At 34.1% G+C, this 25,380-nt stretch overlaps 2 protein-coding genes across 5 annotated transcripts in view; one reads left to right on the top strand and one right to left on the bottom strand.

Annotated features, from left to right (window-relative positions):
• HHLA2 (HERV-H LTR-associating 2) overlaps positions 1–16,999 on the top strand; it is an 81,188-nt gene extending 64,189 nt beyond the window's left edge. For 2 of the 3 annotated variants that reach the window (XM_031959635.1, XM_023498980.2), the window contains 6 exons: positions 708–1,049; positions 4,319–4,582; positions 8,854–9,171; positions 11,416–11,508; positions 16,542–16,615; positions 16,883–16,999. In XM_031959635.1, coding sequence (XP_031815495.1) covers positions 708–1,049; positions 4,319–4,582; positions 8,854–9,171; positions 11,416–11,508; positions 16,542–16,615; positions 16,883–16,903 — 1,112 coding nt within the window. In that variant the 3' untranslated portion in view covers positions 16,904–16,999. Of the gene's footprint in view, positions 1–707; positions 1,050–4,318; positions 4,583–8,853; positions 9,172–11,415; positions 11,509–15,586; positions 15,716–16,541; positions 16,616–16,882 lie in introns of those variants that run through there. The other variant, XR_004232978.1, reaches the window with a different exon arrangement.
• A 1,157-nt stretch (positions 17,000–18,156) lies between these two features.
• The window catches only part of MYH15 (myosin heavy chain 15), a 107,746-nt gene continuing 100,522 nt past the window's right edge, over positions 18,157–25,380 (bottom strand). Inside the window, exons 22-24 of one of the 2 annotated variants that reach the window (XR_004232981.1) lie at positions 20,645–20,746; positions 19,279–19,383; positions 18,157–18,299 (exon numbers count right to left, since the gene is read on the bottom strand). The gene's annotated coding sequence lies outside the window, so the exon portion shown is untranslated. Of the gene's footprint in view, positions 18,300–19,239; positions 19,384–20,644; positions 20,747–25,380 lie in introns of those variants that run through there. The other variant, XR_004232980.1, reaches the window with a different exon arrangement.

A 25,380-nucleotide genomic window follows, 5' to 3' on the forward strand; every position in this document is an offset into this window, starting at 1 on the left:
CACATCATAGATTCTGAAGGATGAAGACTATTCTCTTTTGGAATAATATTTGAGGTTTTTATAGGGAGAAAGGAAAGTCAGGAGATTTAGAATTCCATATTTGTTCCTGGAGGTGTGTTGGTAAATGTTTAAGAGTTAATTTTCTTCAAAGAAAAAAAATCATCACACAGTTTTACATTTCATCTGCATTATTAATATTATCTCCATTACTTTTAAGTCTAGAAATCAACAAAGTAATGCATTAAGCCCTTATTTATAGTATTGTAGGGTTTCCAAGGCTGGTTATAGATTCAATTTCTTAGGTATAGTTTGGATATTTATAATTTTCAAAGCTTACTTAGTATATGAAGGGAAATAGAATGTAGCCTGAGAGTTTATTTATACAACCTAATCACTCTGTTTCTTTTTTCTGAGAAAATGTCTTCCTCAAAGTCACAATATTCATGAATACATCTTCCTCTACTACAATGACTATACAGTTTCCTATTACAATTGATCATTCTTGACAAGTAGGTGCTAAGCTCATTTGATAATTTTTAAAAATCCTTTAAAATTCAGTATCTTGGGACAAAGCTCATCTCTCCTGCTTTTGTTAAGGTTCAATTTACCTTTGCTAATTACTCAAGATTGACATAGTTCTCAATATTTTTCATACTACCCATTCATTAGTTTTTTTGTTGTAATTATCTGTATCTATTTCCTTTTAGATAAAATCTGCTTTGATTCTCAAACGGTTCTTCAGTCTACTATTGTTGGAAGGCTTTATGAAGATGTGATCATTCCTTGCTCATTTAAGATAGGGTCTGGCGTAGTGATTCACTGGATGAAAGATGAAAAGTATTTACACAGCTTCTTCAAATATGGTGACTACCTGAACAACCAAGACTCCATTTATAACAACAGGACATCCCTTTTCGGCAATGAAATCAACAATGGAAATGCCTCACTAAAACTTAGGAGATTAAACCTGCAAGATGAAGGAGTTTATAAGTGTTATACATCAACAATAGATAATGCACAATGTTCAAACATAGACCTGAAGTTGGGAGGTGAGTAAAATAGTTGTGTTTTTTGACCTATAGATGTTCCTCTTTCCATGAGTATTACAAGAGTAATATTGGGATACCCTTGGAATTACCCAAGGTATCTGAGTCTTTAATACTTTAAATTATCATGAGCTTATGTGTCCAGAGCAACATTAAAAAAAAGAGAGACCAAAACATTTCTCAAAGTCCTGCCTAACCCTAAAGCCAAAGGAAAGCTGAATATTTTGAACCAAAAATATTTTGTTACTGTGATATAACTCTCAATTACTCTCAGCACTCTCAGGATATAAGTTATTTCACATGGTAACTTTTCTACATAACTTAGGTTTTTCCCTTTAAGCACAAGCACATTAAAATATCTTTCTAAAATATATTAAATTATTTTCTAAATCATTTGTTCAAGAAGGCAGAAATATATATATATATATAAACTTTCCATGGTAACTCAAGATTATTATTGTTATGACTATCAATTATTTTGGTATGATCACAATATCAGGAATGATTGATTTAAATGGTCACCTACATGAATGTAGGCAAGAAATAAAATGATAAATTATGGAAAGTGATTTCATCTAGCCAGAACTGCATAAAACAATCATCTAAAGCCCACAAGCAAATAGGAAAGGGGAAAACAAGGTGAAAACTTCTTAGTATATGACCAGAGACATCAAAAACCTTCATATCTCTGTATGCAGAGGCAAAAAGATAAAAGTGGACAGACTCCCAGGCCTAAAATAAGGAAGGCTCATCTTCCTGAGTTCAAATCTGGCCTCAGACACTTACAAGCAGTGTGATCTTAGGCAAATCACTCCTTTGCCTCAGTTCTTTAACTGAAAATGAGCTGGAGAAGGAGATGGCAGACCACTTCAGTATCTTTGCCAAGAAATCCTCAAATGACGTCATAAGAGTTGGACAATGATTGAACAAAACAAAATTCCAAGGAGAAAACTTCAAGAAACCCCTCACATGGACCTTGGAAGCCACAGGAATCACAACATGAGAATGTCAGCAATCAAGTATAGCGTAGTGAGACTTAGAATGAGTATTGAGGTTCAGAACGAGACCCCAAAAATTTGGGGTCACAGACCAGTGTCGTGAGGTGTCTCAAAAGAATCGGCCATGTCCAAGTCAAGGGGCAAAGTTTACTGTAATTGTGTTGCCAGTTGAAGGGAGATTTAGCAAAGAACCAGGAGCAAGAAGATAAGTTTATAGGAAAGGGACAGAGCGATCTGGTGCTTCATGTCACTGATATGCTAATTTTATTATGCCCTCCACTATTGAATTTTATGGTTTAGAGGTGGATTGGAAACCCTATTATCACAGATGAACAGATTGATATCTGGCATTATTGGTAGAACTATAGCATTGTCAAAGCCTGGTGGCCTCAGGGCCTCATTTTTATCTGAACTAGACAAAAGATGATTTAACACACACCTACAATTATACATATATATATATACATATATATATATATATATATATATATATATATATATATATATATATATATATATAAATAATTTGGTGTAGAAAGACATCAAACTCAAAAGGGAATGTGGTGAGTATAGAGTGGAAGATGGGATTAAGATATTAATACTAGGTTGGAATAGTGACAAGCAAACAAATCTCAACTTTGAAAAATTTAAAAGAAAAGACAATTTAAAAAAAAATTTTTTTAAAGCAAGTACCAATGATTTTGGGCCTAAGGGCATGGGTATAGGGAAAAGGGAGAAGGGGTAGAGAAGGTGGATGGAAGGGAAACTGGAGAAAGGAAGCAGATTACTTCAGTTATAAACCAGTGGTATTGTCCTTTCTCTTTTTACAATTTCTTTAATTGTAATGAGATTGTTGAGAAGAGTGTGAAGAGGAAACAATATTGGGGGGGGCAGGGCAAGGGGCAATCTTTATAGCAGGTTTCTTTGGTAAAGTTCTAATTTCCAAAACATAAAGGAAACTCTTTTAGCTATATAAGAACAGAATCATATCCCCAATAGATAAATGTTTAAAGGATGTGAAATAGCAATTCTGAAAAGCTGAAATTCAAAATATCAATAGCAATATGGGGGGTGAATGGGGGAGGAGCAAGGCCAGTTAGTGAATGGAATGTTTATAGCTAGGAAAACTCATCTTCCTGAGTTCAAATCCAGCCTCAGAAACTTAGTAGCTCTGTGATGACCCTAAGCAAATCATCTAAGACTATTTACCTCAATTTTCTCATCTATAAAATGAACTTGAGAAAGAAATGGCAGACCATTCTAGTATCTTTGCCCAAAAAAGGGTCACAAGAGTTGGACATGATTGTAAAACAATTCAAATGAACTGATGGAAATGTTTCAGATCACTAATAATAAGAGCAATTCTAATTAAAACACTTCTGAGGTTCAACCTATTGCTAGTCATGCAAAAAAAAGAGGGGAAACTTAGTTATGAAAACTTTTTTTAAATGAATGAAACAGACCAGAAGGAAGCACAGTCAAGGAAGATAGTTTGGAAATATCATGTTGTATTTATTAAATACTTATTTTTTAAAACTAGCTTTGTGAAATAGAAATTCATGATTTTGTAAGTCATTCTCTTTTTATATTCTACTTGGTAGAACACCCTTTTGGTATAACAGTGAAGTTCAGAATCTCAAAATATGTAATCCTAAAACTTTGTAATTGATAAAGTGAAGTCCTCAGAGTCTTAAAAATTCTATGCATTAAACTCTTCTAGCCTGTTTTGCTTTTTCTTGGGTCAATTTGAAAGTTTTTCAGTTTTATTCAACTCTCATGCTTTTAAGAGTTTGTTTCTTGCTACTATCAGCATGCCTGCCTCTAATAATCTTGAAACTCAACCTTACTGATATACTATAAGTTAGAAGGTAAATAATCACCCCTTTTGAAACTGTGTGTAAAATCAAAATAAAAACACTCTGAGAGAGTCTCTGTTTGAACAAAGTGCCTGATCTTTGGTTCATGCTTCTGAGACATGTATTTTGATTACTCAGTTGTCCTTTGCTTACTTACTTGTGTGTTCTCAGCTATATTCCAAGTATCTGAATATCTAGAAAATACAGAAAGTGAATAATATATTTATTTATTAATTATTTATTATCTAACAAAGGGATTACTTTCTTAAAGATTTTTTTATTGAGTTTTTTTTTCTTTTGAGATGCTTGGGTTTGCTCTTCTGAACTGATCTTCTATATCATGTGATTTTAAGACATGTACCAGCTCCAGAATCAGCTAAAAACTACAAGTTCACAAATTCATTCTTTTCTTCCCCAGCTTTCATCACTCCTGCAATAGAATACCAAGAACAGGATAGAGTTGACTATTTAACATGCTGTTTGTTTGGAGCTTATCCTTCCCCAAATATAACATGGACAGAAAACAATACAATAAACACAAAAAGCATCATAAAAGTATCATCTTATCCTCCTTTCTTTGTTAAAAGTCAACTCAAAATCACCAACTCAAATTCCTCTTACCAATGTATTATTGAAAATTCAGTACTGAATCAAAGATGGACTGGAAAATGGAAAAGTAAAGGTGAGTTTTCTACTGCTACAATTCACAGAGAGTTTAAGAGCCCAAAAAGAGTTTTTTGTAGATCTTAAAGGGTTGTATAAATGCAGGCTGCTATATAGAAGATGAACAAAAAAAATGAACATATGGGAACTTATCTGGACCAAGCAAATAGTGTAGAGGTCCAGAAAAAAGATGTGTGTACATATATATATATATATATATATATATATATATAATGTATATGTGTGTAACTATGTGCATATATGTATTTTGGGGTATGGGTATCTACATGTACACAGATATAGAGCAGGGTTTGAATAGAAAAATGATGATTTTTACTTTTAATATATTGAGTTTGAGATGCCAACAAGAACACATCCAGTTCCTTTGTTTGATTGAAGCTTTTTATTTTCAAAACATATGAAAGAATATTTTTTTACTATTGACCCTTGAAAAACCTTGTATTTAAATTCTTTCCTCTTCTCCCCACCTTCTCCCCTATATGGCAAGCAATCCAATATATGTTAAACATGGTAAAAATATATGCAAGTAGAATATAGTCATACATATTTATACAATTATCATGCACAAGAAAAGTCAGATCAATAAGGGAAAAAATGAAAAAGAAAATAAAATTCAAGCAAACAACAACAAAACCATCTTGCAAACTTTCCCTCAAGGGACTATGCTTGGCCCTGTCTGTTCTGTGAATCTTTGGCCCAGAGCCTGGCATGGAGGACCCCAGTCTTTCATTCCTGCAGCACCCTGCTAGATCCAGAGCTAGCATCCTAGTAAGAACTGTCTGTATATACATATACATATACATAAATCATGACATTTTCTGTCCAAACTCCTCCCACTTTCCAGTTTCTCTATTATTATCTTTGAGGGCACTATCCTAGTCTTAGTCACCCAGGCTCCCAATTTAAGTGTAATCTTTAATGTCATTTTGGTTTCTTCCCTTACATTTGTCCCATAACTAATCTGTTGCCAGCTTTTGTACCTTCAAACATCTCTCATATTTCTTATGTATTTCTTGCATCATGGCAAAATTTATCTAATTAGATGGATATAAGTGCCTCATTTATATTATTTCTTCTGATTCCTTTATTATTTTCATTTTTATGATATTTGCTACTTATCTTCAGGCTTCTTGGAGCTATTTCATAGAATTCCAGAACTGAAAGGAAACTCAGAAGTACACACTCTACCTAAGCACGAACTCCTGTATAATATCCATTTTAAAAACCAAGAAAATAAGTTAGCCAGTGAAATCTGCTTTGAAAAGATACAAAAAGCAATTAAACATGAACTTATTTTTAATAAAGCTCCTATTATTTATAAAGTTCCTACATTTTAAAATTCTTCTTTTTAAAAGAATTTTTAAAAATATTATTATGCTTCCTTTAACTTCATAATAATAGCAAGCTTTCTATCTGATCTTATGTACACATAGCACAATGGATAGGACACTGAACTTGGAATCAGGAAGACTAGTGTTCATGAATTCAAATCTGACTTTAGGCACTAGCTGTGTGTCATCCTGGGCAAATCACTTGATCCTTTTGCCTCAGTCTCCTCATCTGTAAAATGAGCTGGAGAAGGAAATGGCAAACCACGACAAATCTTTGCCAAGAAAAACTCAAGTGGGAATCACAGATTTAGACATGACAGAACGTCAACAGCCTGTTGTCTTTCTAAAAAACTTGGTGCTCTGAAGATATATGTGGTATTGGCAGAAAACCATGAAAAGAGATTTAATCATTTGTATTTAATCACCGAATTATTTTCATTTTTTTCTCTCATCTTATTTCTTGCTCATATAATTTTGACCCTTTACTACTGGCTGTATTCTATGACACAAACAGTACAAATGTGATATTGACAGCTTTCAAATTCTCCAAGACACCCATCATGGTTTTCCAGGAACCCCACCTTACTCCCCAAATCTTTTCTTCTCTAAGCTAAATATTCCCAATTCCTTCAATCTATTCCCACATAACATGGAGTCCAGGCCCTTCAGCATCCTAATTGTCCACTTTACTTATCAATGACTCTTCTAAACAGTGGTATCCCAAACTGAACATAGTACTTCAGATGAGATTTGATGAAGGCAGAATATATTGGGAACATCATCTCCTTATTCCTGGAAATCATGCCTGTTAAGAAAAGCATTTGCCTTTTTCAGATGTCAAATTATACTTCTGACTCATACTGTGCTTATAGTCAGTCAACCAACATTCTCTGATCTTTTTCAGACCACTGGTTGTATATAACTATATCTCCCCCATATTTTACTTGTGAAATTGATTTTTTTATATGCAAGTATAAGACTTTACAGTTATATTTCTTAAATTTTTACTAGATTCTGGCCAGTGTTCTAACTTATCAAGCTCTTTTTGAATACTGACTCTGTTAGTTATCAATGTGTTAATTTTGTGTCTTTTGCCTTTACATCTCTAGCATTTGGCTTAGTGACTGACACATAGTAGGTATTTAATAAATGTTTGTTGGCTGACTGTGTCATCCACAAAGTTGATGAATATGCCATATATACAGTTTCCAAATTATAGGTAAAATTAATATATAGCACAGAATCAAGAATAGATCCTGAGAGTATTCCACTGAAGACTACTGTGAAATTAATATTGAACCATTAATAAGTTCTTTGAATCCAAACAACCAGCTTTAAATGATTTACCTTTTAGTACATGACTCTTCTACGTTTCCAGAAGAGTATAAGAACAAAAGCTTTGTTAAAATTTAGGTTAACTATATTCAACAGAATTTCCTTCAGCTACCAGTCTACTAACCCTGTCAAAAAAAGAAATGAGGTTAGCCGGGCAAGATTTATTCTTGATGAAGCAAGTTGGTAATTTTTAATCAGTTTTCCTTTTTTTTTTAGAGCTCCAAACCATTTTTAATAGATTCTAGAATTTCCCTGGAATCAAAGTAAAGTTCATTGGCTTATAAATTGTAGACTGCTTTTTCCCATTTTTGAAAATTGAGGACTTACCCTTTCCTAATTTTGTGGTTCCCCATATTTTCCCAGTCTTTCAAATTACCACCGATAATGGCTCAGCCATTACGTTTTCCTGCTTTTATCTTCTTTTAAATCTAAAAGCAAGATTGCTTACATTCCAGCACCATCCCACCATCCCTACCTCTCAACTTACTATTCCCAAATCTCACCCTGGCTTCCATCTAAACAGAGACAGTATTCTTAAAGTTTTCCTAAATATCTCATGGATATAGTAGGGGTCTGAGCATTTTTATTTTCTCTTTAGCCCCCTCACCTTAGTAATAATAATGTCAAAGGTGTTCCAAGAGAAAACATTGACCTCAAAGGTAATTCTATCCTTCTCTTGATGAAGATATTAAAGGGACCAAAAAACATGTTATTTCATTAGAGTGGTTTTCATAGACAAATGGCGATGGGCAAATGGAAAGAGTTGGGTTTTTTTTTTTTAATTCCTTTTATTGCGGACAGGGAGGAGAACACCCTGAGAAAATTAGTGTTTTTCCCTTAACATGTTCAAACAAAATTTAAATGTATTTAAATGAAATTTATGTTATGTCAAAGCAGCAACTTCAATAATAATTGCTAATTCCAATTCTTTTTATCATTTCCTTCACACAAAGGAAGTCACTGTTTGGTGGATAAACAATTACTAGACACATGCTGGTCATGTTATCCTAGGCAAGTTACTTAATTTCTCAGTGCTTTAAATAACTTTATAAGGCTCTGAGTTGCAGAAGAGGTATTCTGTATTGGTAGAGGAAATTTCATTCACAGAAGCATCACAGAAAGTTGTTCCAAAGTTGTTGGAAAATACCATGACATCAGGTAATTTATCAGTAAATACTATATTTTCCAACAAATTTAAACTCATAGCAGTTTATTCTCTTTATAACGTATTTATATTTTTAAATGATTTGGAATAATTACACTTATTATATAATTACCCAATATAGTAAAGTCTTTGCTTTTTTTGTTCTTTCTTTTTCATCAGTGTATTTCATCAGTGTAGGGAACATCCTCCACAAATGCAGCAACTCATCCACAACATAGCATCTAAACAGAATTTCTTGGAAAACTCAGAGGTTAAATGATTTGGTCATCATCCCAGAACCAGTATGGGTCAAAAACAAGACTTGACTCCAAGACCCAAGAATGAGTTTTCCTCATTCTATAAGTTGCTTCCCAACTTTTTGTTAAATTTTTAAAATATGAGATGTAATATGAAAAGTGATAATTTAACCCATGTACTATATCAATCTCTCTCTTTCAGATACTTATTTAACAACAGAAGGTAAAAAAGTTTTATTCCTATGTGAACTTAAGAATGAGGATTTTTCACCGGAGAAAAATATAAATGTTAGTTGGTATAGAGTAAAAAATGCATCCTCCACAATTTTGGCATCCTTTTCAAGATCTTCAGGTAGCATGGTCTTTGATAATCGATTCACTTGGACCAAGGATATGATGCATGAAAGGAGTAACTTCTCTTTGACTTTAACACATCCTATTCAATCAGATAGTGGGAAATACCTCTGCAACATTTCATCTATAGACTCTACTCAGCTCATGATACAATTTTTGACAGTTGGTAAGTAACAGCATTTGGTAATAGAATGGAAACATTAACATATGAAATATTTCAATAGGATTAGAAATATATGAGTAATCAAGCAAGAAAATTAAGGGCTGATTCTAGTAATGAAATTATCCTGACCTGATGCAAAAATCCCCATATACATCAAATGTTTATTATTCAAAGGGCATATGGAGGATTCATTACCCTTCTTTTGCAAAACAAGCTAGAAAACTTTTCATTAAAACCATAACTTGGAGATGTGGGTTCAGTTTCATACAACTTTAATAAAGTAAATATTGTAATAAAGCGAGTCATGTGAATTATTTGGTTTCTCAGTGAATATAAAACTAAGTAGCATGTAATACTTTTTGATAGCACTTTACACATAGTAGAGCTTCTTTCATATTGGAATTAATCCTCTCAAAAACTGATCTGCTTTATCAACTAAGTGTAGTTAATATTCTTCAATATTATTGTATCTCAGAGACCAAGGATGGAGAAAGATGGGAAAATGGCCATTGAATAGAGCAGTCAGGATACACACGTTTATTAAGCTTGCCATTTTATAGGGAGTCAATTCATGATTCCCCCAAATAATTACAATAGTAACATCAAAGATCACTAATCACAGATTACCATAACAGATATAATAATAAAATTTTTTGAAATAGTAAAGTATAAGAACGTACATGAAGTACAAAAATATGACACAGCTATTACATGCTGTTGGAAAAAATGGTGTTGATAGATTTGTTAGAGGTAGAGTTGCCATAAACTTTCAAAATATTAATAAAAAAACAACATCTCCAAAATGCAATGAAAAAAATCACAATAAATGAAATAAGTCTCTATGCAGGCCATTATATAGAATTTTGGGTTTGAGGAAATAAGATGGGCCACTGTTACTCCTGTCCTATTCCTTTAAAAGTACACAAAGGGTAGGTATTCAAGGTAGCTAGCATATACTCTGGCATAACACCAGAAAGAAAGGAATTGTAACAAAATCCTTTTGAAGATTTTTTTAAATTGCAGGTTATTCTTTCGGTCAGAAAGTTTTAGTGTGTGGATAATCTTATAAATTCATTTAGTTAAGAGTGTTCTCAAAGATTAGTAAAAGTTATAATAAATTTAATTTAAGATATCTTTTTCCATTTAAAATTTTATTTTGATATATTTTGTTTTCTGTAACATTTCCAAAAAACATCCTTTCCTCTCCCCATCCAATGAGTTATCCTTTGTAGCAAAGAATGAAAAAATAGAGAAAACTTTTGGGCAAAAAAAGCAGGTTAACAAAATCACTCAACAACATTTATAATAAATATATGTATATATTTATTATAATAATATGTGTAATATTGTAATAATCTATATCCATTTCCCCCCATCTCTAGATAGAATGGGGTTAAGATGAATTTTCTACTTTTTTCCCCCAGGCCAAGTTTGGTCATTATAATTAGAAAGCAATCAATTTTAGTTTGTTGTTCACAGGAGCATAATAAAGGTGGAAGACATTTAGTCCAACCTCTTCATTTTACAAATGAGGAAACTGAGGCCCAAATAAATTAAGTAACTTGCCCAAAAATATACAGATGATAGGTACAATGACCAGAAAAAAAAAATTTGGTCCTAAGATTCCAAATTTAATGTCCTTCTCACTGCACCACTGTCACAAATTAATAGTCAAAGAATTTCAGATGATTTTTTTCCTCTCAAGCAAAATTCACCAAATTCAATAGCCAAAGAAATATATTTGGGTACCTGAGAAGCAAAAGTGTGAGGCTTTTTTTGGTAAAAGCACTAAATTTGCACATTTTCAAGTAAATAGAACTCCAACTCAATAGCAATTCAGAAGCAATGTAGTCAGTTGCCATGGAAAACACTATTATAGTCATGATGTGTATTGTTTTCCTGATTCTGCTTGCTTTATTCTTTTTTAGTTCACATAAATCTTTCCCATGATTCTCTTAATTCTTCATGTACTTAAATTAATATTTAGTTTGTTCTCTCTACTTCGAAGTGTATTCAATATTCAGATAATAGTTTTGCCAAGATTTGTCACTGTTTCTTTACAGTTTTATTAGTACTGAATTCTTAGTGGATTTGATGGATTTAGTTGTCAGGTTTAAATCAAGTTCAATGCTAGGCTGTTTTGATACTATTAAGGTTTAAATTAAAGAACCTAATACTTTTGGTAATCTTTTTTGCTTGTGCAACTGTTTAACAATTTGTCTTTTTTTTTTTTTTTAATATATATAGAGCCACTTCCAGAAAAGTCTTCCTCCAACCTAATTGTTTCTATTACAGTATCAGTGACAATCATATCCGTGTTACTGATCGGTATTGGTATTGGTATGTATGTGTGAATATATATTTGTGTACATTTGAATGTATTTTTATCTTTTAGACAGAGGTTTTTTGTACAAGTTTATATTTTATATAGTACTTGGAGTCTCCCTTGTAGTAACCATGTAAAAACAGTTCATGTGACAAACACACAAAAGACTTATCCAAGATAGTTTCCCATGAATCAAAAAGCAATACAATTTCCGAGGTTGTGAGGGATTAGATATTTTGTTAAAATGCATGAAGTCACTGTGTCAGAGAGATTTGATTTTCTGACCTTATATACTATTCTATGCCACTTCTCCAAATAATTCAATGTCCAAATAACTAAAAATCATTTATGCTGTGAAGTCAGTCCAATGTTTTGTTATGGTATGGATGTGATACTGTATTCCTGAAGATTCTGTCAGAGCTATGAAAGCTCTGGAGAAAGTTCTACTACTTTGGAAAGATGTTGAAGGCAAGGCCACTGGTAAACAGTATGTCTATTGTTTTTGAACAAATCTGGCCAATTTTGGAAAGATTTATTATCAGATTATCTTTAAAATGACATATTTTGGGGCAACAGTAAGAAAGGGTTTGTTATTTGCAGCATGGAAGGACCATCCAATCACAGATTTGGGGCACATTGAAGTAAGTAATAGTAGATAAGAGGTTAGAAAACATCTTAGAGACCATTTAGTACAGAGATTTTTTTAATCTGGAGTCCTTTAGTTTTGTTTTTGTTTTTTTTGATAACTGCATTTCAATATCATTGTTTTTTTCTTTAGAATACTAGGTTTTATTTTACACATTCAAAAACATTCTGAGAAATAATCCATAAAAAATTTAAGAAACCCTGATCAAATCCCTCAATTTACAAATGAGGAAATTGAGAGAGGAGAAGTTAAATATTTGCCTGTGGTGATCTCATTTCTCCACTATATATATATATATATAATATAATATATAATTCCAATATAATATGCTTCTTAAGTAGTATCAGAGGAAACCTTTGGCCTTTTATATTCCAAAGGATAGATCACAGACATATCCCAGAGTCCTCTAAGAGACATTTTACTGCTGCTGTCAGTTGTAGCTTTAGGGAGGTATTTCAATTAAATCAACTTTTTTTCTTTTGTAAATAGTATTTTATTTTTCCAATTATATGTAAAGATAATTTCAATATCCATTTTTATTTTTCTCCTTCCCTTTCTCCTCTTTCTCTCCCCAAGATAGATTGGTATGTATAAATTATACATGTGCAGTGATGCTAATCACATTTTCACATACTTAGTTGTGAAAGAATAAAAAGGAAAACCCATGGGAAAAAAAAGCCCAAAGGAAAAATAGTATGCCTTTATCAGCACTTGGTGTCCCTAGTTTATTCCCTGGATGTGAATACCATTTTCCTTCATGAGTCTTTTGTGATTGTCTTAGATCGATGTGTTGTGGAAAAGAGCTAAATCCATGTACATGATTGTACAATGGTTGCTGTCACTGTGAACAATTGTGTACAACATTTATTAAGAGCCCACTGTGTGAAGAGTATGTGTTAACCATTAGAGGAGATATAAATTTGAAATAAGACCTAGTCACTGACTTCATGCAGCTTACAATTTCAAGCCTCTCCAAGATAGCAATAAAGAACTTTAATATACAGTAAGGCAAGATAGGTGCATTTGAATGAATAGGTCACAGTATTTAGAGCTGGAATGGCCCTTGAAGATCTCCTATAATCTAGCTTACCCTCTAGATTTAATAGATGAGGAAAGGGGATCATAAAGATGAAGTGATTTGCCTGAGGTGACATGTGAAGAAAATAAAAGAGCAAGAATTTGAACTGAGATCCTATGATTTTATATCTGACTTTCTTTCTACTTTATTTGTGATGCCTTAAGATGATGATGACTAACTTGGACGTAGAAATTCTCTTTTTTTTTTTAAATTTTTATTTAATAGCCTTTTATTTACAGGATATATACATGGGTAACTTTACAGCATTAACAATTGCCAAACCTCTTGTTCCAATTTTTCACCTCTTACCCCCCCCACCCCCTCCCCTAGATGGCAGGATGACCAGTAGATGTTAAATATATTAAAATATAACTTAGATACACAATAAGTATACATGACCAAAACATTATTTTGCTGTACAAAAAGAATCAGACTCTGAATTATTGTACAATTAGCTTGTGAAGGAAATCAAAAATGCATGTGTGCATAAATATAGGGATTGGGAATTTAATGTAATGGTTTTTAGTCATCTCCCAGAGTTATTTTTCTGGGCATAGCTAGTTCAGTTCATTACTGCTCCATTAGAAATGATTTGGTTGATCTTGTTGCTGAGGATGGCCTGATCCATCAGAACTGGTCATCATCTAGTATTGTTGTTGAAGTATATAATGATCTCCTGGTCCTGCTCATTTCACTCAGCATCAGTTCATGTAAGTCTCTCCAGGCCTTTCTGAAATCATCCTGTTGGTCATTTCTTACAGAACAGTAATATTCCATAATTTTCATATACCACAATTTATTCAGCCATTCTCCAACTGATGGACATCCATTCAGTTTCCAGTTTCTAGCCACTACAAAAAGGGCTGCCACAAACATTCGTGCACATACAGGTCCCTTTCCCTTCTTTATAATCTCTTTGGGATATAATCCCAGTAGTAACACTGCTGGATCAAAGGGTATGCACAGTTTGATAACTTTTTGAGCATAGTTCCAAACTAGTCTCCAAAATGGTTGGATTCGTTCACAACTCCACCAACAATGCATCAATGTTGGACGTAGAAATTCTCAAGGAAGGTTCACTATTAGAGGTAGAATTTGAGTTTTAGAAATTCAGTGAGTAAATAAGACTAGGCATAATAAAAGGCATGGAGACAGAAAATGAAAGATATATTTAAGTTCATTTTGACTAAAGTATAAACTAGGGGGACAGAAATAAGATGAGAAAGATTAGAAAAATAAGATTGTACAAGACTGTGGATAGCTGGATTAAAAACCCGAACCTTACTCCGAAGGCAAAGGGAGTTATGGAAGGTTTTAATTGGAAGAGTGATCTATTCAAGTTTGCACATGATAAAAATTTATCTGGCAGTGATATACAGGACATTGATTAAACACTTATGAGCCTAGTAACATGCTTAGAAGGTAAAAGACAGTTCTTGCCCTCAAGGAATTTAAAATTTAAGAGAAGACAGCATAAAAGAAAACAGAAAAATCAAGGGAGAATGAGAGGAAGAAGGCATCCAGCATGGTAGAGTGGTCCAACAGAGTACAGCCAAGATGGAAACTAAGAGATAGTTGACCTGTGTGAAGGAAGAGAGGGAGGGAGGCAAGGAAGTAGGGAGGAAGAAAGGAAGGAGAGAAGATGAAGAAGAGGGAAGAAAGAAAGAAGAGGAGGGAAGGGAGAAGGGAAGGGAAGAAGGGAAGAAGGGAAGGAGGGAGGGAAAAAAGGAAGGAGAAAGGGGGGAGGAAGGGAGGGAGGAAAGGAGGAAAGGAGAGAGAGAGGAAGAGGAAGAAAGAAAGGAGAGAAAGAAGGAAGGAAGGAAGAAGGGAAGGAGGGAAAGGAATCAAAGAGGGAGGGAAGGAAGGAAGGTGGGAAGTAAAGAGGGAAGGGAGGAAGGAGGGAAAGAAAAAAGAGGGAAGGAGAGAAGGGAGGGAGGAGGGAAAGAAGAAAGAAGGATGGAAATAAAGAAAAAGGGAAGAGAGAAAGGAAGGGAGAAGGAAGAGGAGGGAGGGAGGAAAGAAGAAAAAGAGGGAGAAAGGAAGGGAGGGAGAAAGGGAAAGAGAGGGAGAAAGGGAAAGAGAGAGAAATATTGCAGAGGTGGAAAAGGGTTTGTTGCATGACAGGAAATGAGAAGGGAAGGAGACAAAAATGTCACTGATAATTTTAAGTTTTTCAGTGTGGGAGAATGAGTGAATGAAGGTGCCATTGGCTTCTATATACTGCTTTTGCTTTCTCAAAAGTCACTGATGACCACTAACTCATCAAATACAATGTTCTTTTTTCTATTTTAATTCTCCTTGATGTTATGGAATTTATTTCTGTTGACCACTCCCATCTCTCACATACTGTTTTCTCTCTTGACTTCAGTGAGATTACATCATTCCGTTTCTTCTGTTTCTCTAAACAATACTCAACAGAATGTGTAGGATTTTGGAGTAACAGCGTACACTTGTATTATTGATTCAAATTTTGTGAATGGCCAGGAAATTAGACAAGGTAAGTTAGATCTCTTTCCATAACCAGCAAGAATTAGGAAGGGAATTCGGTCGCAGGCATTTTAAACATCACTTCTGCAGGCTATCTCTATCCTGAGAAGTGTTTAAATGTTGATTCTAAGAGGTATTTATGGTCTGAAAGTAACATGTGAAAAAGTCACATGCTTATCAAGTCACAGTCTAATTTCTTTATATGAAATAATATATTGCACATCAATGAACTTTGGAAGATACATTTTTCTCATAAATACTGCTGGCCTAAAGATTTAAAAGGTTCAAAGCTTCCAGAAGAGTTAATGTTCCTGGATGCAATGTCAAATTTCCATACCTTATCTTTCATCACTGTGTGTGTATATGTTCTTGAATCTCAGAAAAAAAAATTTATCCTAGTGATTTGTCTCTTAACATTCAGCAGCCTCCGATATATTTCCCCCCTTATTTTGATTCTTTCCAGTTGTCAATATTGGTCAAAGTATACTATAAAGGGAAGGTGGGATAGAGAAAAAAATCTAATTGGCCAACGAAATTTTTTAAAAGTAAAAATAAATTCAGGTAACTCTAGCACAAAATTTTGCCAGACATAGATTCTAATTACCAGACTTATTTCAACTGTATTTCGTACATTCTTTTCTTAATGCTCTTAAAATTTCTCACCTATTTCTGATACTTTCAAACTGAGTGCATTTTGGAAAGTCTTTTTGTCCTTCATAGCTAATTATTAGTTTTCCTTCATGTGACCTTTCAAACATAATCAAGTTCTTTGATTCCAAAACTTTATTGTGTTTAAAGAATCCTCTTGATTTTGGCTTTTTTTTTAAATTATTCAGTACTGAGAGTGTTCAGGAAGAGGAGGTCTAATTCACAACACGGATTTGCTCCTGCAAACCAAGAAGAGATACAGGTCAGTCGTTTTTCTTTCATCCAAATTCTAAATTTCAAGTTTCAGTGAGGGCCATCTTTTCTCCAGCAGCATTCTTAGAATTCAAGTAAATAATTTGCAGACAAAGGAATGGTACAAATCAGCCTGAATAGTTTTCTTTCCATGATATATCATGATCCATATTTATTGTAGCAGAAGGGGAAATAAGTTATCGCAAATTATCAAACAGCTTGCTACTGTTTTTAACCAAAGTTACAGTTGTCTTACTTTCTCTTCTTTCATTTTCAGCATGAATCCTCCTCTAACTGAGACAAAAGACATTCCTAAGAGATCTCTTAAGAACTTTGGAATCGAGGGCAGCAACGTGGTGCAGTGGATAGAGCACCAGCCCTGAAGTCAGGAGAACCCGAGTTCAACTGTGGCCTCAGACACTTAACACTTCCTAGCTGTGTGACCCTGGACAAGTCACTTTACTCCAATTGCCTCAGCAAAATAAATAAATAAGAAAGGAAAAAAAAAACTTTGGAATTGATTATATGACATGGAAGACATTGGCACAAGGCTGCTCATCATAGTATGCCCTCATCAGAGAAGATACTATGTTCTATGAACAAAGCAGAATTAAATTAGCCCAAAAAATATGGGATGCATGTGAAGGATGTAGACGACTCTTACCCAAAATGACTACTCAGAGATCACTCAATAGAAGACAGAAAAGTTGTTTATTAAAAACCTCTCTAGGATGAGCCATCCCATCACAAGATAAGAAAGAGAAAGCTGGTGGTAGGAGGGTTAGAGAAGTAGTAAAGATACATAGCTTTTATGTAAGGGCTTACATCACAAGTAAGAGAGCATTGAGAAGGGGAGGAGGGAGAGGCATCTGATTGGTTGTTGTTATTCGGAGAGATTGAAATGGAAGGTTTGTGTTTCCCTGAAATCTCCTGATTTCTAGGAAACAGAAAATCAGGCCTTCAGGCTTAATCAAGCAGATAGTGGTCCAGCTAATAGACTAAATATTGATAAATGTCAAATACCAATAAATGCCATCAGCTCAGGTTAAGTAATATATGTTTATTGCTGGCCAAGGCTCAAATAAAGATGAGCCTGCACATATTATACAGGTCATAGGGGAAACACAGAAATAATGAAAATAAAGTACAGAAAAAGAATTCATACATTCCTGTAAGTTCTTCACTTTATCTCTCTATTGCCCACAATGCATAAAATTAGAAAAGCTACTCCGAATGTTCCTAGGGACTATTTGTGTCCAACTGTGGCAGAGCACTCTGAGCTCGTCAATGATTCAATGATTCATTGTCTTCAATGATTCAAAACTGGCTGTGGAAACAAACTGATGATACACTATCTGACTTTGAGAGTCACAAGAATTTAGTAGCAAAAGAGGTGACTTAAGTTCTCCATTCCATTTTCCTCATTTTCCCCATCAGCAAATATTCATTAAAGGAGTGTTTCTGTGACCAGTCCATTAGTATAGTAGAGAAAAGAAAGACAGTACAGATAAACGATTTACATTTCCTAACATGATTTATTGAAGAGATGTCATGATAGGCAAAGCCCAAAGGCTAAAAAGTACAGGTACTACAGGTTCTTCCAGGCACTTCTGGGAATATTGTATCTTGTTTTGGGTCTATACAACATGTTTTATAACAACCATCTGTGCCATTCAAAGCCAGTATCCCCAGATCTGTTTGAAAGGTGTAACAAAAAAAGAAAGAAAGAAAAAGAAAAAAAAAAGTTAAATTTATGTAAAAGCAGAGTTTTTCTGATCATACCCTCTTCCTCATTTCTTCTTGTTCTTGCCTTGCCCTTATTCTGAAACATTTCAATACTTCAATTTCCTATATTTTGAAAGTTTAAAGTTTAGAAACTTTTAAATTCACATTTAATTGGTATCTCTCCTATTGTGAAATCAGGGGTGGAAAACAATTCGGACTTACCTGGGCAGGAACTCTTTACTGTCTATAAAACTCCCTGAGCAGCTTTGATCTCATAGCTGCCAAGATCTCTTTATCCCCTCGCTATTTAATTGAGCAAGTAGCCATGATTCTAGTCCTCCCTATGATATCCTAAAGCATGCATTCAGAATCGCTAAACTATAGTGGATTCTTTTTCTTTGCTTCAATTTGGAGACCATCATGCCTGATGACATCTTTAGTTATATGAACTTTCTTTCTTCCCAGTTTTTCTTTTGAGAATATCAGTAGGGTATCTTTGTTTGAAGGCATAAGTCCTAGTCTGTTGTGAAGAGGGTGATGAGCTTCTCTAGTTTGGAAACCTTAATCCTGGCTCCAGTATGAGGAGTTCATTTGCCTTCCCTAACACTTGTCCCTTATTCTTTATCTTAAAGCCACATGGTCTTCCTTTAAACTTTCCAAACAAAAAGGCTTATTGCTTTCAACACTGATCAATGCATCTAAGCCTTCTCTGGTCTCCTTAGAAATAGACCCTGACAGAGGGTTTCCCAATTTTTTATTATTAGCCTACAATATGTGCCATCTTTGACATGGACTGTTATTATCTCAGTTTTTTTTTTAATTTACCAGTGACTATAGGACAATAACTGATGGAGGGGGATAAAGTGTCATCTGTCACTTCTGTTCCTAAATCTTTTTTTAATAGTTGAGGCAGCAAAAAAAGAAAAAAGGAGGGAGAATCTGGCTCACCTCATGACTGACTGCAAATTTATTATTCTCCATTTAAAGTTGGGGGCATGTTCTCTTTGTCTTCAGTTGGGTATTGTAGAGATCCTTATCTGAATAGTTCCAGAGCTAAGGATAACAAATAGTAATAAAGAAAAGAACACGATGCTATTAAGTTTAAACATAGCCTGACTTTCTGACTCAACTCAATTCTTCTGAGTCAGTTTCCACAATCTACAATGTGATATCTGAATAGGCACAGCAAACAGATTGAGTTATTCAAGCCATTTGATCAGTATTCTGTATATTAGTGTGTCTCATCTCACGAAATGCATGCACCCACAATGTAGGATGTTATTCTAGCATCTTGTAGTTTCCTGTATTTTGACCTGTCTTATAAATTAAATTTCAGTGGGGTTGGCCAACCTGTAGCCTCTAACCAGGGGTCCTCAAACTACGACCCATGGACCATTTGAGGCAGCTGAGGATGATTATCCCCCTCACCCAGGGCTATGAGTTTATTTAAAGGCCCACAAAACAAAGTTTTTATTTTTACTATAGTCCGGCCCTCCAACAGTCTGAGGGTCGGTGAACTGGCCCACTATTTAAAAAGTTTGAGGACCCCTGCCCTAAGCTCTGAGAATAAAAGAAGTTGTTAAGGACCATGCCTAGGTTAAGGGGCAGGTCAATTATCCAAGAACCTCCACAGCTGCAAATCATAATGATCTGAAGGAGTTGCAAAATAGCCTTTACTGACACAGGTGTTGCTTGTGAACTGGGAATGAAATAAACTGGAGGCAAGAGGGAAGAGAAGAGAGGTTAGACAAGACAACTGCCTCTCAGTCTTTTTATATCCTCCTCCCCCTCCTTATCCTCCTCCTTTCCCCTCCTCCATTCTACAGGCCTGAGTAAGACCTCCAGCAGCCACTGGCTGGTGGCTCCGGTGTATCACAACATATGGTGCCCGAACATGGGACATAAACAAAGAAGCAGCAGTGCCCAAGAGCTGATCATGATTAGGATCATCCCAGAATTCCTTTGGTAGCCCATGGGGAAGGAAAGGGAGAAGAGACCCGGTAAGACTTTTTTAGTCGGGGTAATTAAATGGGCCAACACATCAAAGGGCCGAGCCAGGAGACTGATGAGAGACTTAAATGCCTGTTCTGACTATAGTCTTCTTCTCCATTTGAAACTTTGCCTCCATGACATCTCACAAGATCAAGATTTGCTATAGTATTTCACCCTACAACCATCCAGAGGTGATAGTGCTGCTTGCATTCCTCAGTGTGTGGATTCTGGTAACAGCAGATGCACAAACTTACTGACCATGCTGTGGGGGGGAAATAATCACATCTAAAACAAAAATATGGGGAATTGTTAAGGACCATACCTAGGTGAAGGAGCAGGTCAATTCTCCAAGGGCCCCCACAGTTGCGAATCATAACATCTGAAGGAGTTGTAGGGCAGCCTTGGCTGATACAGGTGTTGCGAACTGGGAATGAGATAAATTGGAGGCAGAGGGAAGAGGAGAGATCAGACAACGCAACTGCCTCTTAGAGAGGTCAGAGAACAACTGCTTCTCAGTCTCCTTGTATCATTATCATCCTCTCACATGAAGAGATCCATTCTACAAGTCTGAGTTAGATCTCCAGTAGCCACTGGCAGGTGGCTCCCGTGTCACAACAAGAAGTGATCTAGAAATCAGTATAACTTTATTAATAGACTAAAGGTCACTTACTGATTTTTTTTTAATGAATTTCATACACCAAATCAGTGTCTCTTACAATAGATATTATTTTGTAATATTTTTGTAACAAGATTATTTGTGAAATGACTTGTTTTGATAAAAAAAATTATGAAATTATATTCTTCCTATTTTTATAACTTTGTATTTCCCTTATTATGGATTCAGGTATGTTCTGATCTTTTTTCCCCTAGTTCAAACTGGTTTGAAAAACATTTCTATTATTGCCAAATATTTTCACCATGACTACTCATAGAACATATGTCTATCTTCCTTACGGGTTAAAAGACTTCACTCTGAGAGGAGAGGGACATTCTTATGGTTCATTGATTCTTATCTCCTAGGTCTGGATCTTAGAATTTTAGGATGGCCTTTCACAGATGATCTGCACCTAATTTCTTTCCTCTTTATTTGATTCTAGGAAATGAATGAAGTTTAGAATTTATGTAGTATAACTTTAAAGAATATTAAGTTGTGATCAATTAGGTAGGTGTGTGTGTGTGTATAATCATAGATCTTGAACTGAAAGGAACCTCATAGACTTTCTAATCCACTCCCTTCATTTTATATATAAGGAAACTGAAACTTAGTGAGATTAAGTGATTTACCCAAGATGAATTCAATAGTATAAATGAGAATTCAAGTCCCATGACTCCACTTTAGCAGGAAAGTTTAATGCTCTTTCAGTTAAACTATGTTCCCTTCCTCTTCTGGATGAATGAACTTGAGAATTCTTTTATTACCTCTGAAAAACTATCTTTATCTTTTTTAAAGGATCCAATATCGGGCTACCTCCTAGGTTATCTGCAGTGATGTTTAAAGCATGATGACAATCAATTATCACAATTTAATACTGGTTTTGTGCCAACAACTTCATTGAAACACTATCCAAACAGCTCAAATTTTCATTTTTATTGCATTCCAAGTATTCCTTGTTCTTGAGATTTATTTTCAATACAGGCTCTTTTGATTCTATATCCGGACCTTGGTGTCCTCAAAGGTGACACTGGATATTTAGTCTGCTAAACAACTTGATGAAAGTTTTGAATGGATTTTGAATCGAATTGATTATTGGCTACTACAAAATTACCATACTTCAATCTGAGCATAAGAGAGAGATACTTTCTTTTTATACTGGTGAACTGAGATTTGTATTTGAATTGGTAAACTCTTATATAGAAATTTATGAAATCTAAGTAGTTTTTAATCTCAATAAATTTGAAAATTTATTAAAATCATTTTTTTAACCATAGTAATGGATTGCTTAATAAATTGAATTTACATAAAAATATAGGCATTCTTTTTCATATTTCTTTTTTAGGTTTAAACATTCATGAAGCCTATTTTTTTTTCTCACTTAACCATTTAGTGATTCCTCTCCTTATCTTCCCCCTCCTCATACACACACACACACACACACACACACACACACACTATGTATCACACTCAAAGGGAAAATTCTTAACCAAGTGTGAAAGTTTGCAATGATAAAATAGGTAATTTCAATTCAATGAGATTGAAAAAAATTTTGGGCAAACAACATTAATATAAGTACAGTAAGAAGGGAAGTGGTTGACTAGAAGAAAAAAATTTTTATAAGTATATCTGATAAAGGTCTGATTTCTATTTGGCAGTAGATATACACTTAAAGGATATGAACAAATAATTTTCACAAGTAGAAATTATCATTATAATTATCATCCTTCTGAGAGATTACTCCAAATTAATAATAATAGAAACATATTAAAACATCTGAGGTAATATCTCATATCTAGCAAATCGGCAAAAATGACAAAAGTCTTAATAAGAGCTAACATTTATATGTTGCTTTAAAGTTCATAAAGTGCTTTATAAATATTACCTCATTTTATCCACGTAGCAAATCTGATGCTATTATTTCCATTTTACAGATGAGGAAATTGAGTTAGGCAGATGTTAAGTGACTTACTCATGGTCCCATATTTAGCAAGTATCTTAAGAAATTTAATTTAGATCTTCATGACTCTAGACCCAATTCTTTATACACTGTGATATATAGTGTATAAACTATAGAAAATTTAGATAAACATTAATGGGAATCGGAACCAGGAAAACAACACATAAAATGCCGGAAATAATGTAAATAGAAAGAAACAACTGAAACAAAATGCTGTGAAATTATAATAGCCAAACTTGATACCAAAGACATAAGAATTTAGCTCCCTGCCTTCTTTGCATAGATGGGGTACTCTGGGTACAAACATAGAATATAACATGTTAGACTTGGTTAATATGTTGGTTTGTTTTGATGAATTGTTTTTTTTTTTATTCTTTGTTACAAAGAATGAAAAGAGTACTGGGAAATGGAGCTGATATAAAATTAAAGTAATCAAAAAAATTTTAAAGTCTGCCCAATTCTCTTATAAAAATCTCATGCAGGGTCCATTATTTCTTGACTTCTGGCTGTTGGTACAATATTATCTTTTTAGGGCCACTCAACAAGCAAAGCCTGACTATAAATCTCTCCACAAGTCCAGCATTCCTTTCAACACTTTAGGATTACATTGCTAAAAGTTGTGACAATATTTCTAGGCATTAGCTTCTAATCTAAAAGTTTTTTTCCTGTAGCTTTGTTTTAAATATACCCGATCCATTATTAAATAAATTACATTTTTAGATTTCATACTCTGCATGCTATTTTTTATGTACATTTGAAGCACTCAGATCTAATCTAATTTAGCAGAATGCTATCTTAAGATGGCTACTGTCCAATTTTACAATTATATTTTAAACATTCCAAATAATGGCATTAAAAATTATTTTCTACTTGACACACACAAAGATACCATTAACTTATCCAGCTGAGATATTGCCTGCACTATTCATGTGAAAAGACATGAAAACATGTTTATTTTATAAATATTTGAGTTCATTTGTCTTTTGCAATAGAATGTTGTGGCAGATTTTACTTAATAACTTACACTGACACAGGTCCATCTACCAAAATAGAATTGGAAATTTAGAGAAATATCTAGATACTGCTGAGTTATACTGAACTTGGAATTGGCAAGATATCCATATTTAATACCACCTCAGCTTAGAACCAGAGAGCAAAGTAGGAATAGAAAGAATTGGCCTCAGTGGAAAATTCCCTGGATTTTTATAACCAAACTTCAGAACTTTGAGGTCAAAGAAAAATATTGCAAGCAGCCATAAAGAACAAATAAGGAGTTATAATTAGTCACAGAAAATTTTGCAGCAACTACTCTAAAGAAATGGAAAGCTTGGAATGTAGAATCCTAAAAAGCAAAAATTCTAAACTCACAGCCAAGAATAACTTTTCCTATAAAAAAAAAAACTGAGCATAATTCTAGAGGAGAAAAAATAGACCTTTAAAAGAGGACATATAAACATTTCTAATGAAAAGATCAGAGTTATTCTGAGATACCACTACACACCTCTCAGACTGGCTAAGATGACAGGAAAAGATAATAATAAATGTTAGAGGGGATGTGGGAAAACTAGGACACTAATACATTGTTGGTGGAATTGTGAATGCATCCAGCCATTCTGGAGAACAATTTGGAACTATGCCCAAAGAGTTATCAAACTGTGCATATCCTTTCATCCAATGGTGTTTCTACTGGGTTTATATCCCAAAGAGATCTTAAAGAAGGGAAAGGGATCCACATGTGCAAAAATGTTTGTGGCAGCCTTTTTTGTAGTGGCAAGAAACTGGAAACTGAATGGATGGCCATCAGTTGGAGAATGGCTGAATAAGTTATGGTATATGAATGTTATAGAATATTATTATTCTGTAAGGAATGATAGGCAGGATGATTTCAGAGAGGCCTGGAGAGACTTACATGAACTGATGCTAAGTGAAATGAGAAGAACCAGGAGATCATTGTACATGGACATGGCTGTCTTAACAATGAAATGATTTAAACATGTATACATATATTGGATTTAACATATATTTCTACCATGTTTAACATATATTGGACTACTTGCCATCTAGGGGAGGAAGTGAGAGGAGGAAGAAACTGGAACACAGGGTTTTGCAAGGGTAAATTTGAAGAATTATCCATGAATATGTTTTGAAAAATAAAAAAACTTTAATAAAGAAAAAAAGAAAAGATTAGAGTTATGTGAGGACATTGAAATGAAAACACAAATGTCAAGAGAAGTTAACAATAAAATAAAAACATGAACAAAAATTAAGGGACTGAACAGGGATAAATTATTTACATTCTAATATAGGGAGATGATATATCTCTCCTCAGAATTCTATCATAACTAAATATCATAAGAAGAGTAATTAAAGGGACTAGAAATAATTCTTTTACATTTTGATAATCTTTTAAAAATGGAAAGAGAGGGCAAGAAGAATACAAAAAGAG

The sequence above is a fragment of the Sarcophilus harrisii genome, chromosome 3, assembly GCF_902635505.1.
Source record: "Sarcophilus harrisii chromosome 3, mSarHar1.11, whole genome shotgun sequence".
Lineage (NCBI taxonomy): Eukaryota > Metazoa > Chordata > Mammalia > Dasyuromorphia > Dasyuridae > Sarcophilus > Sarcophilus harrisii.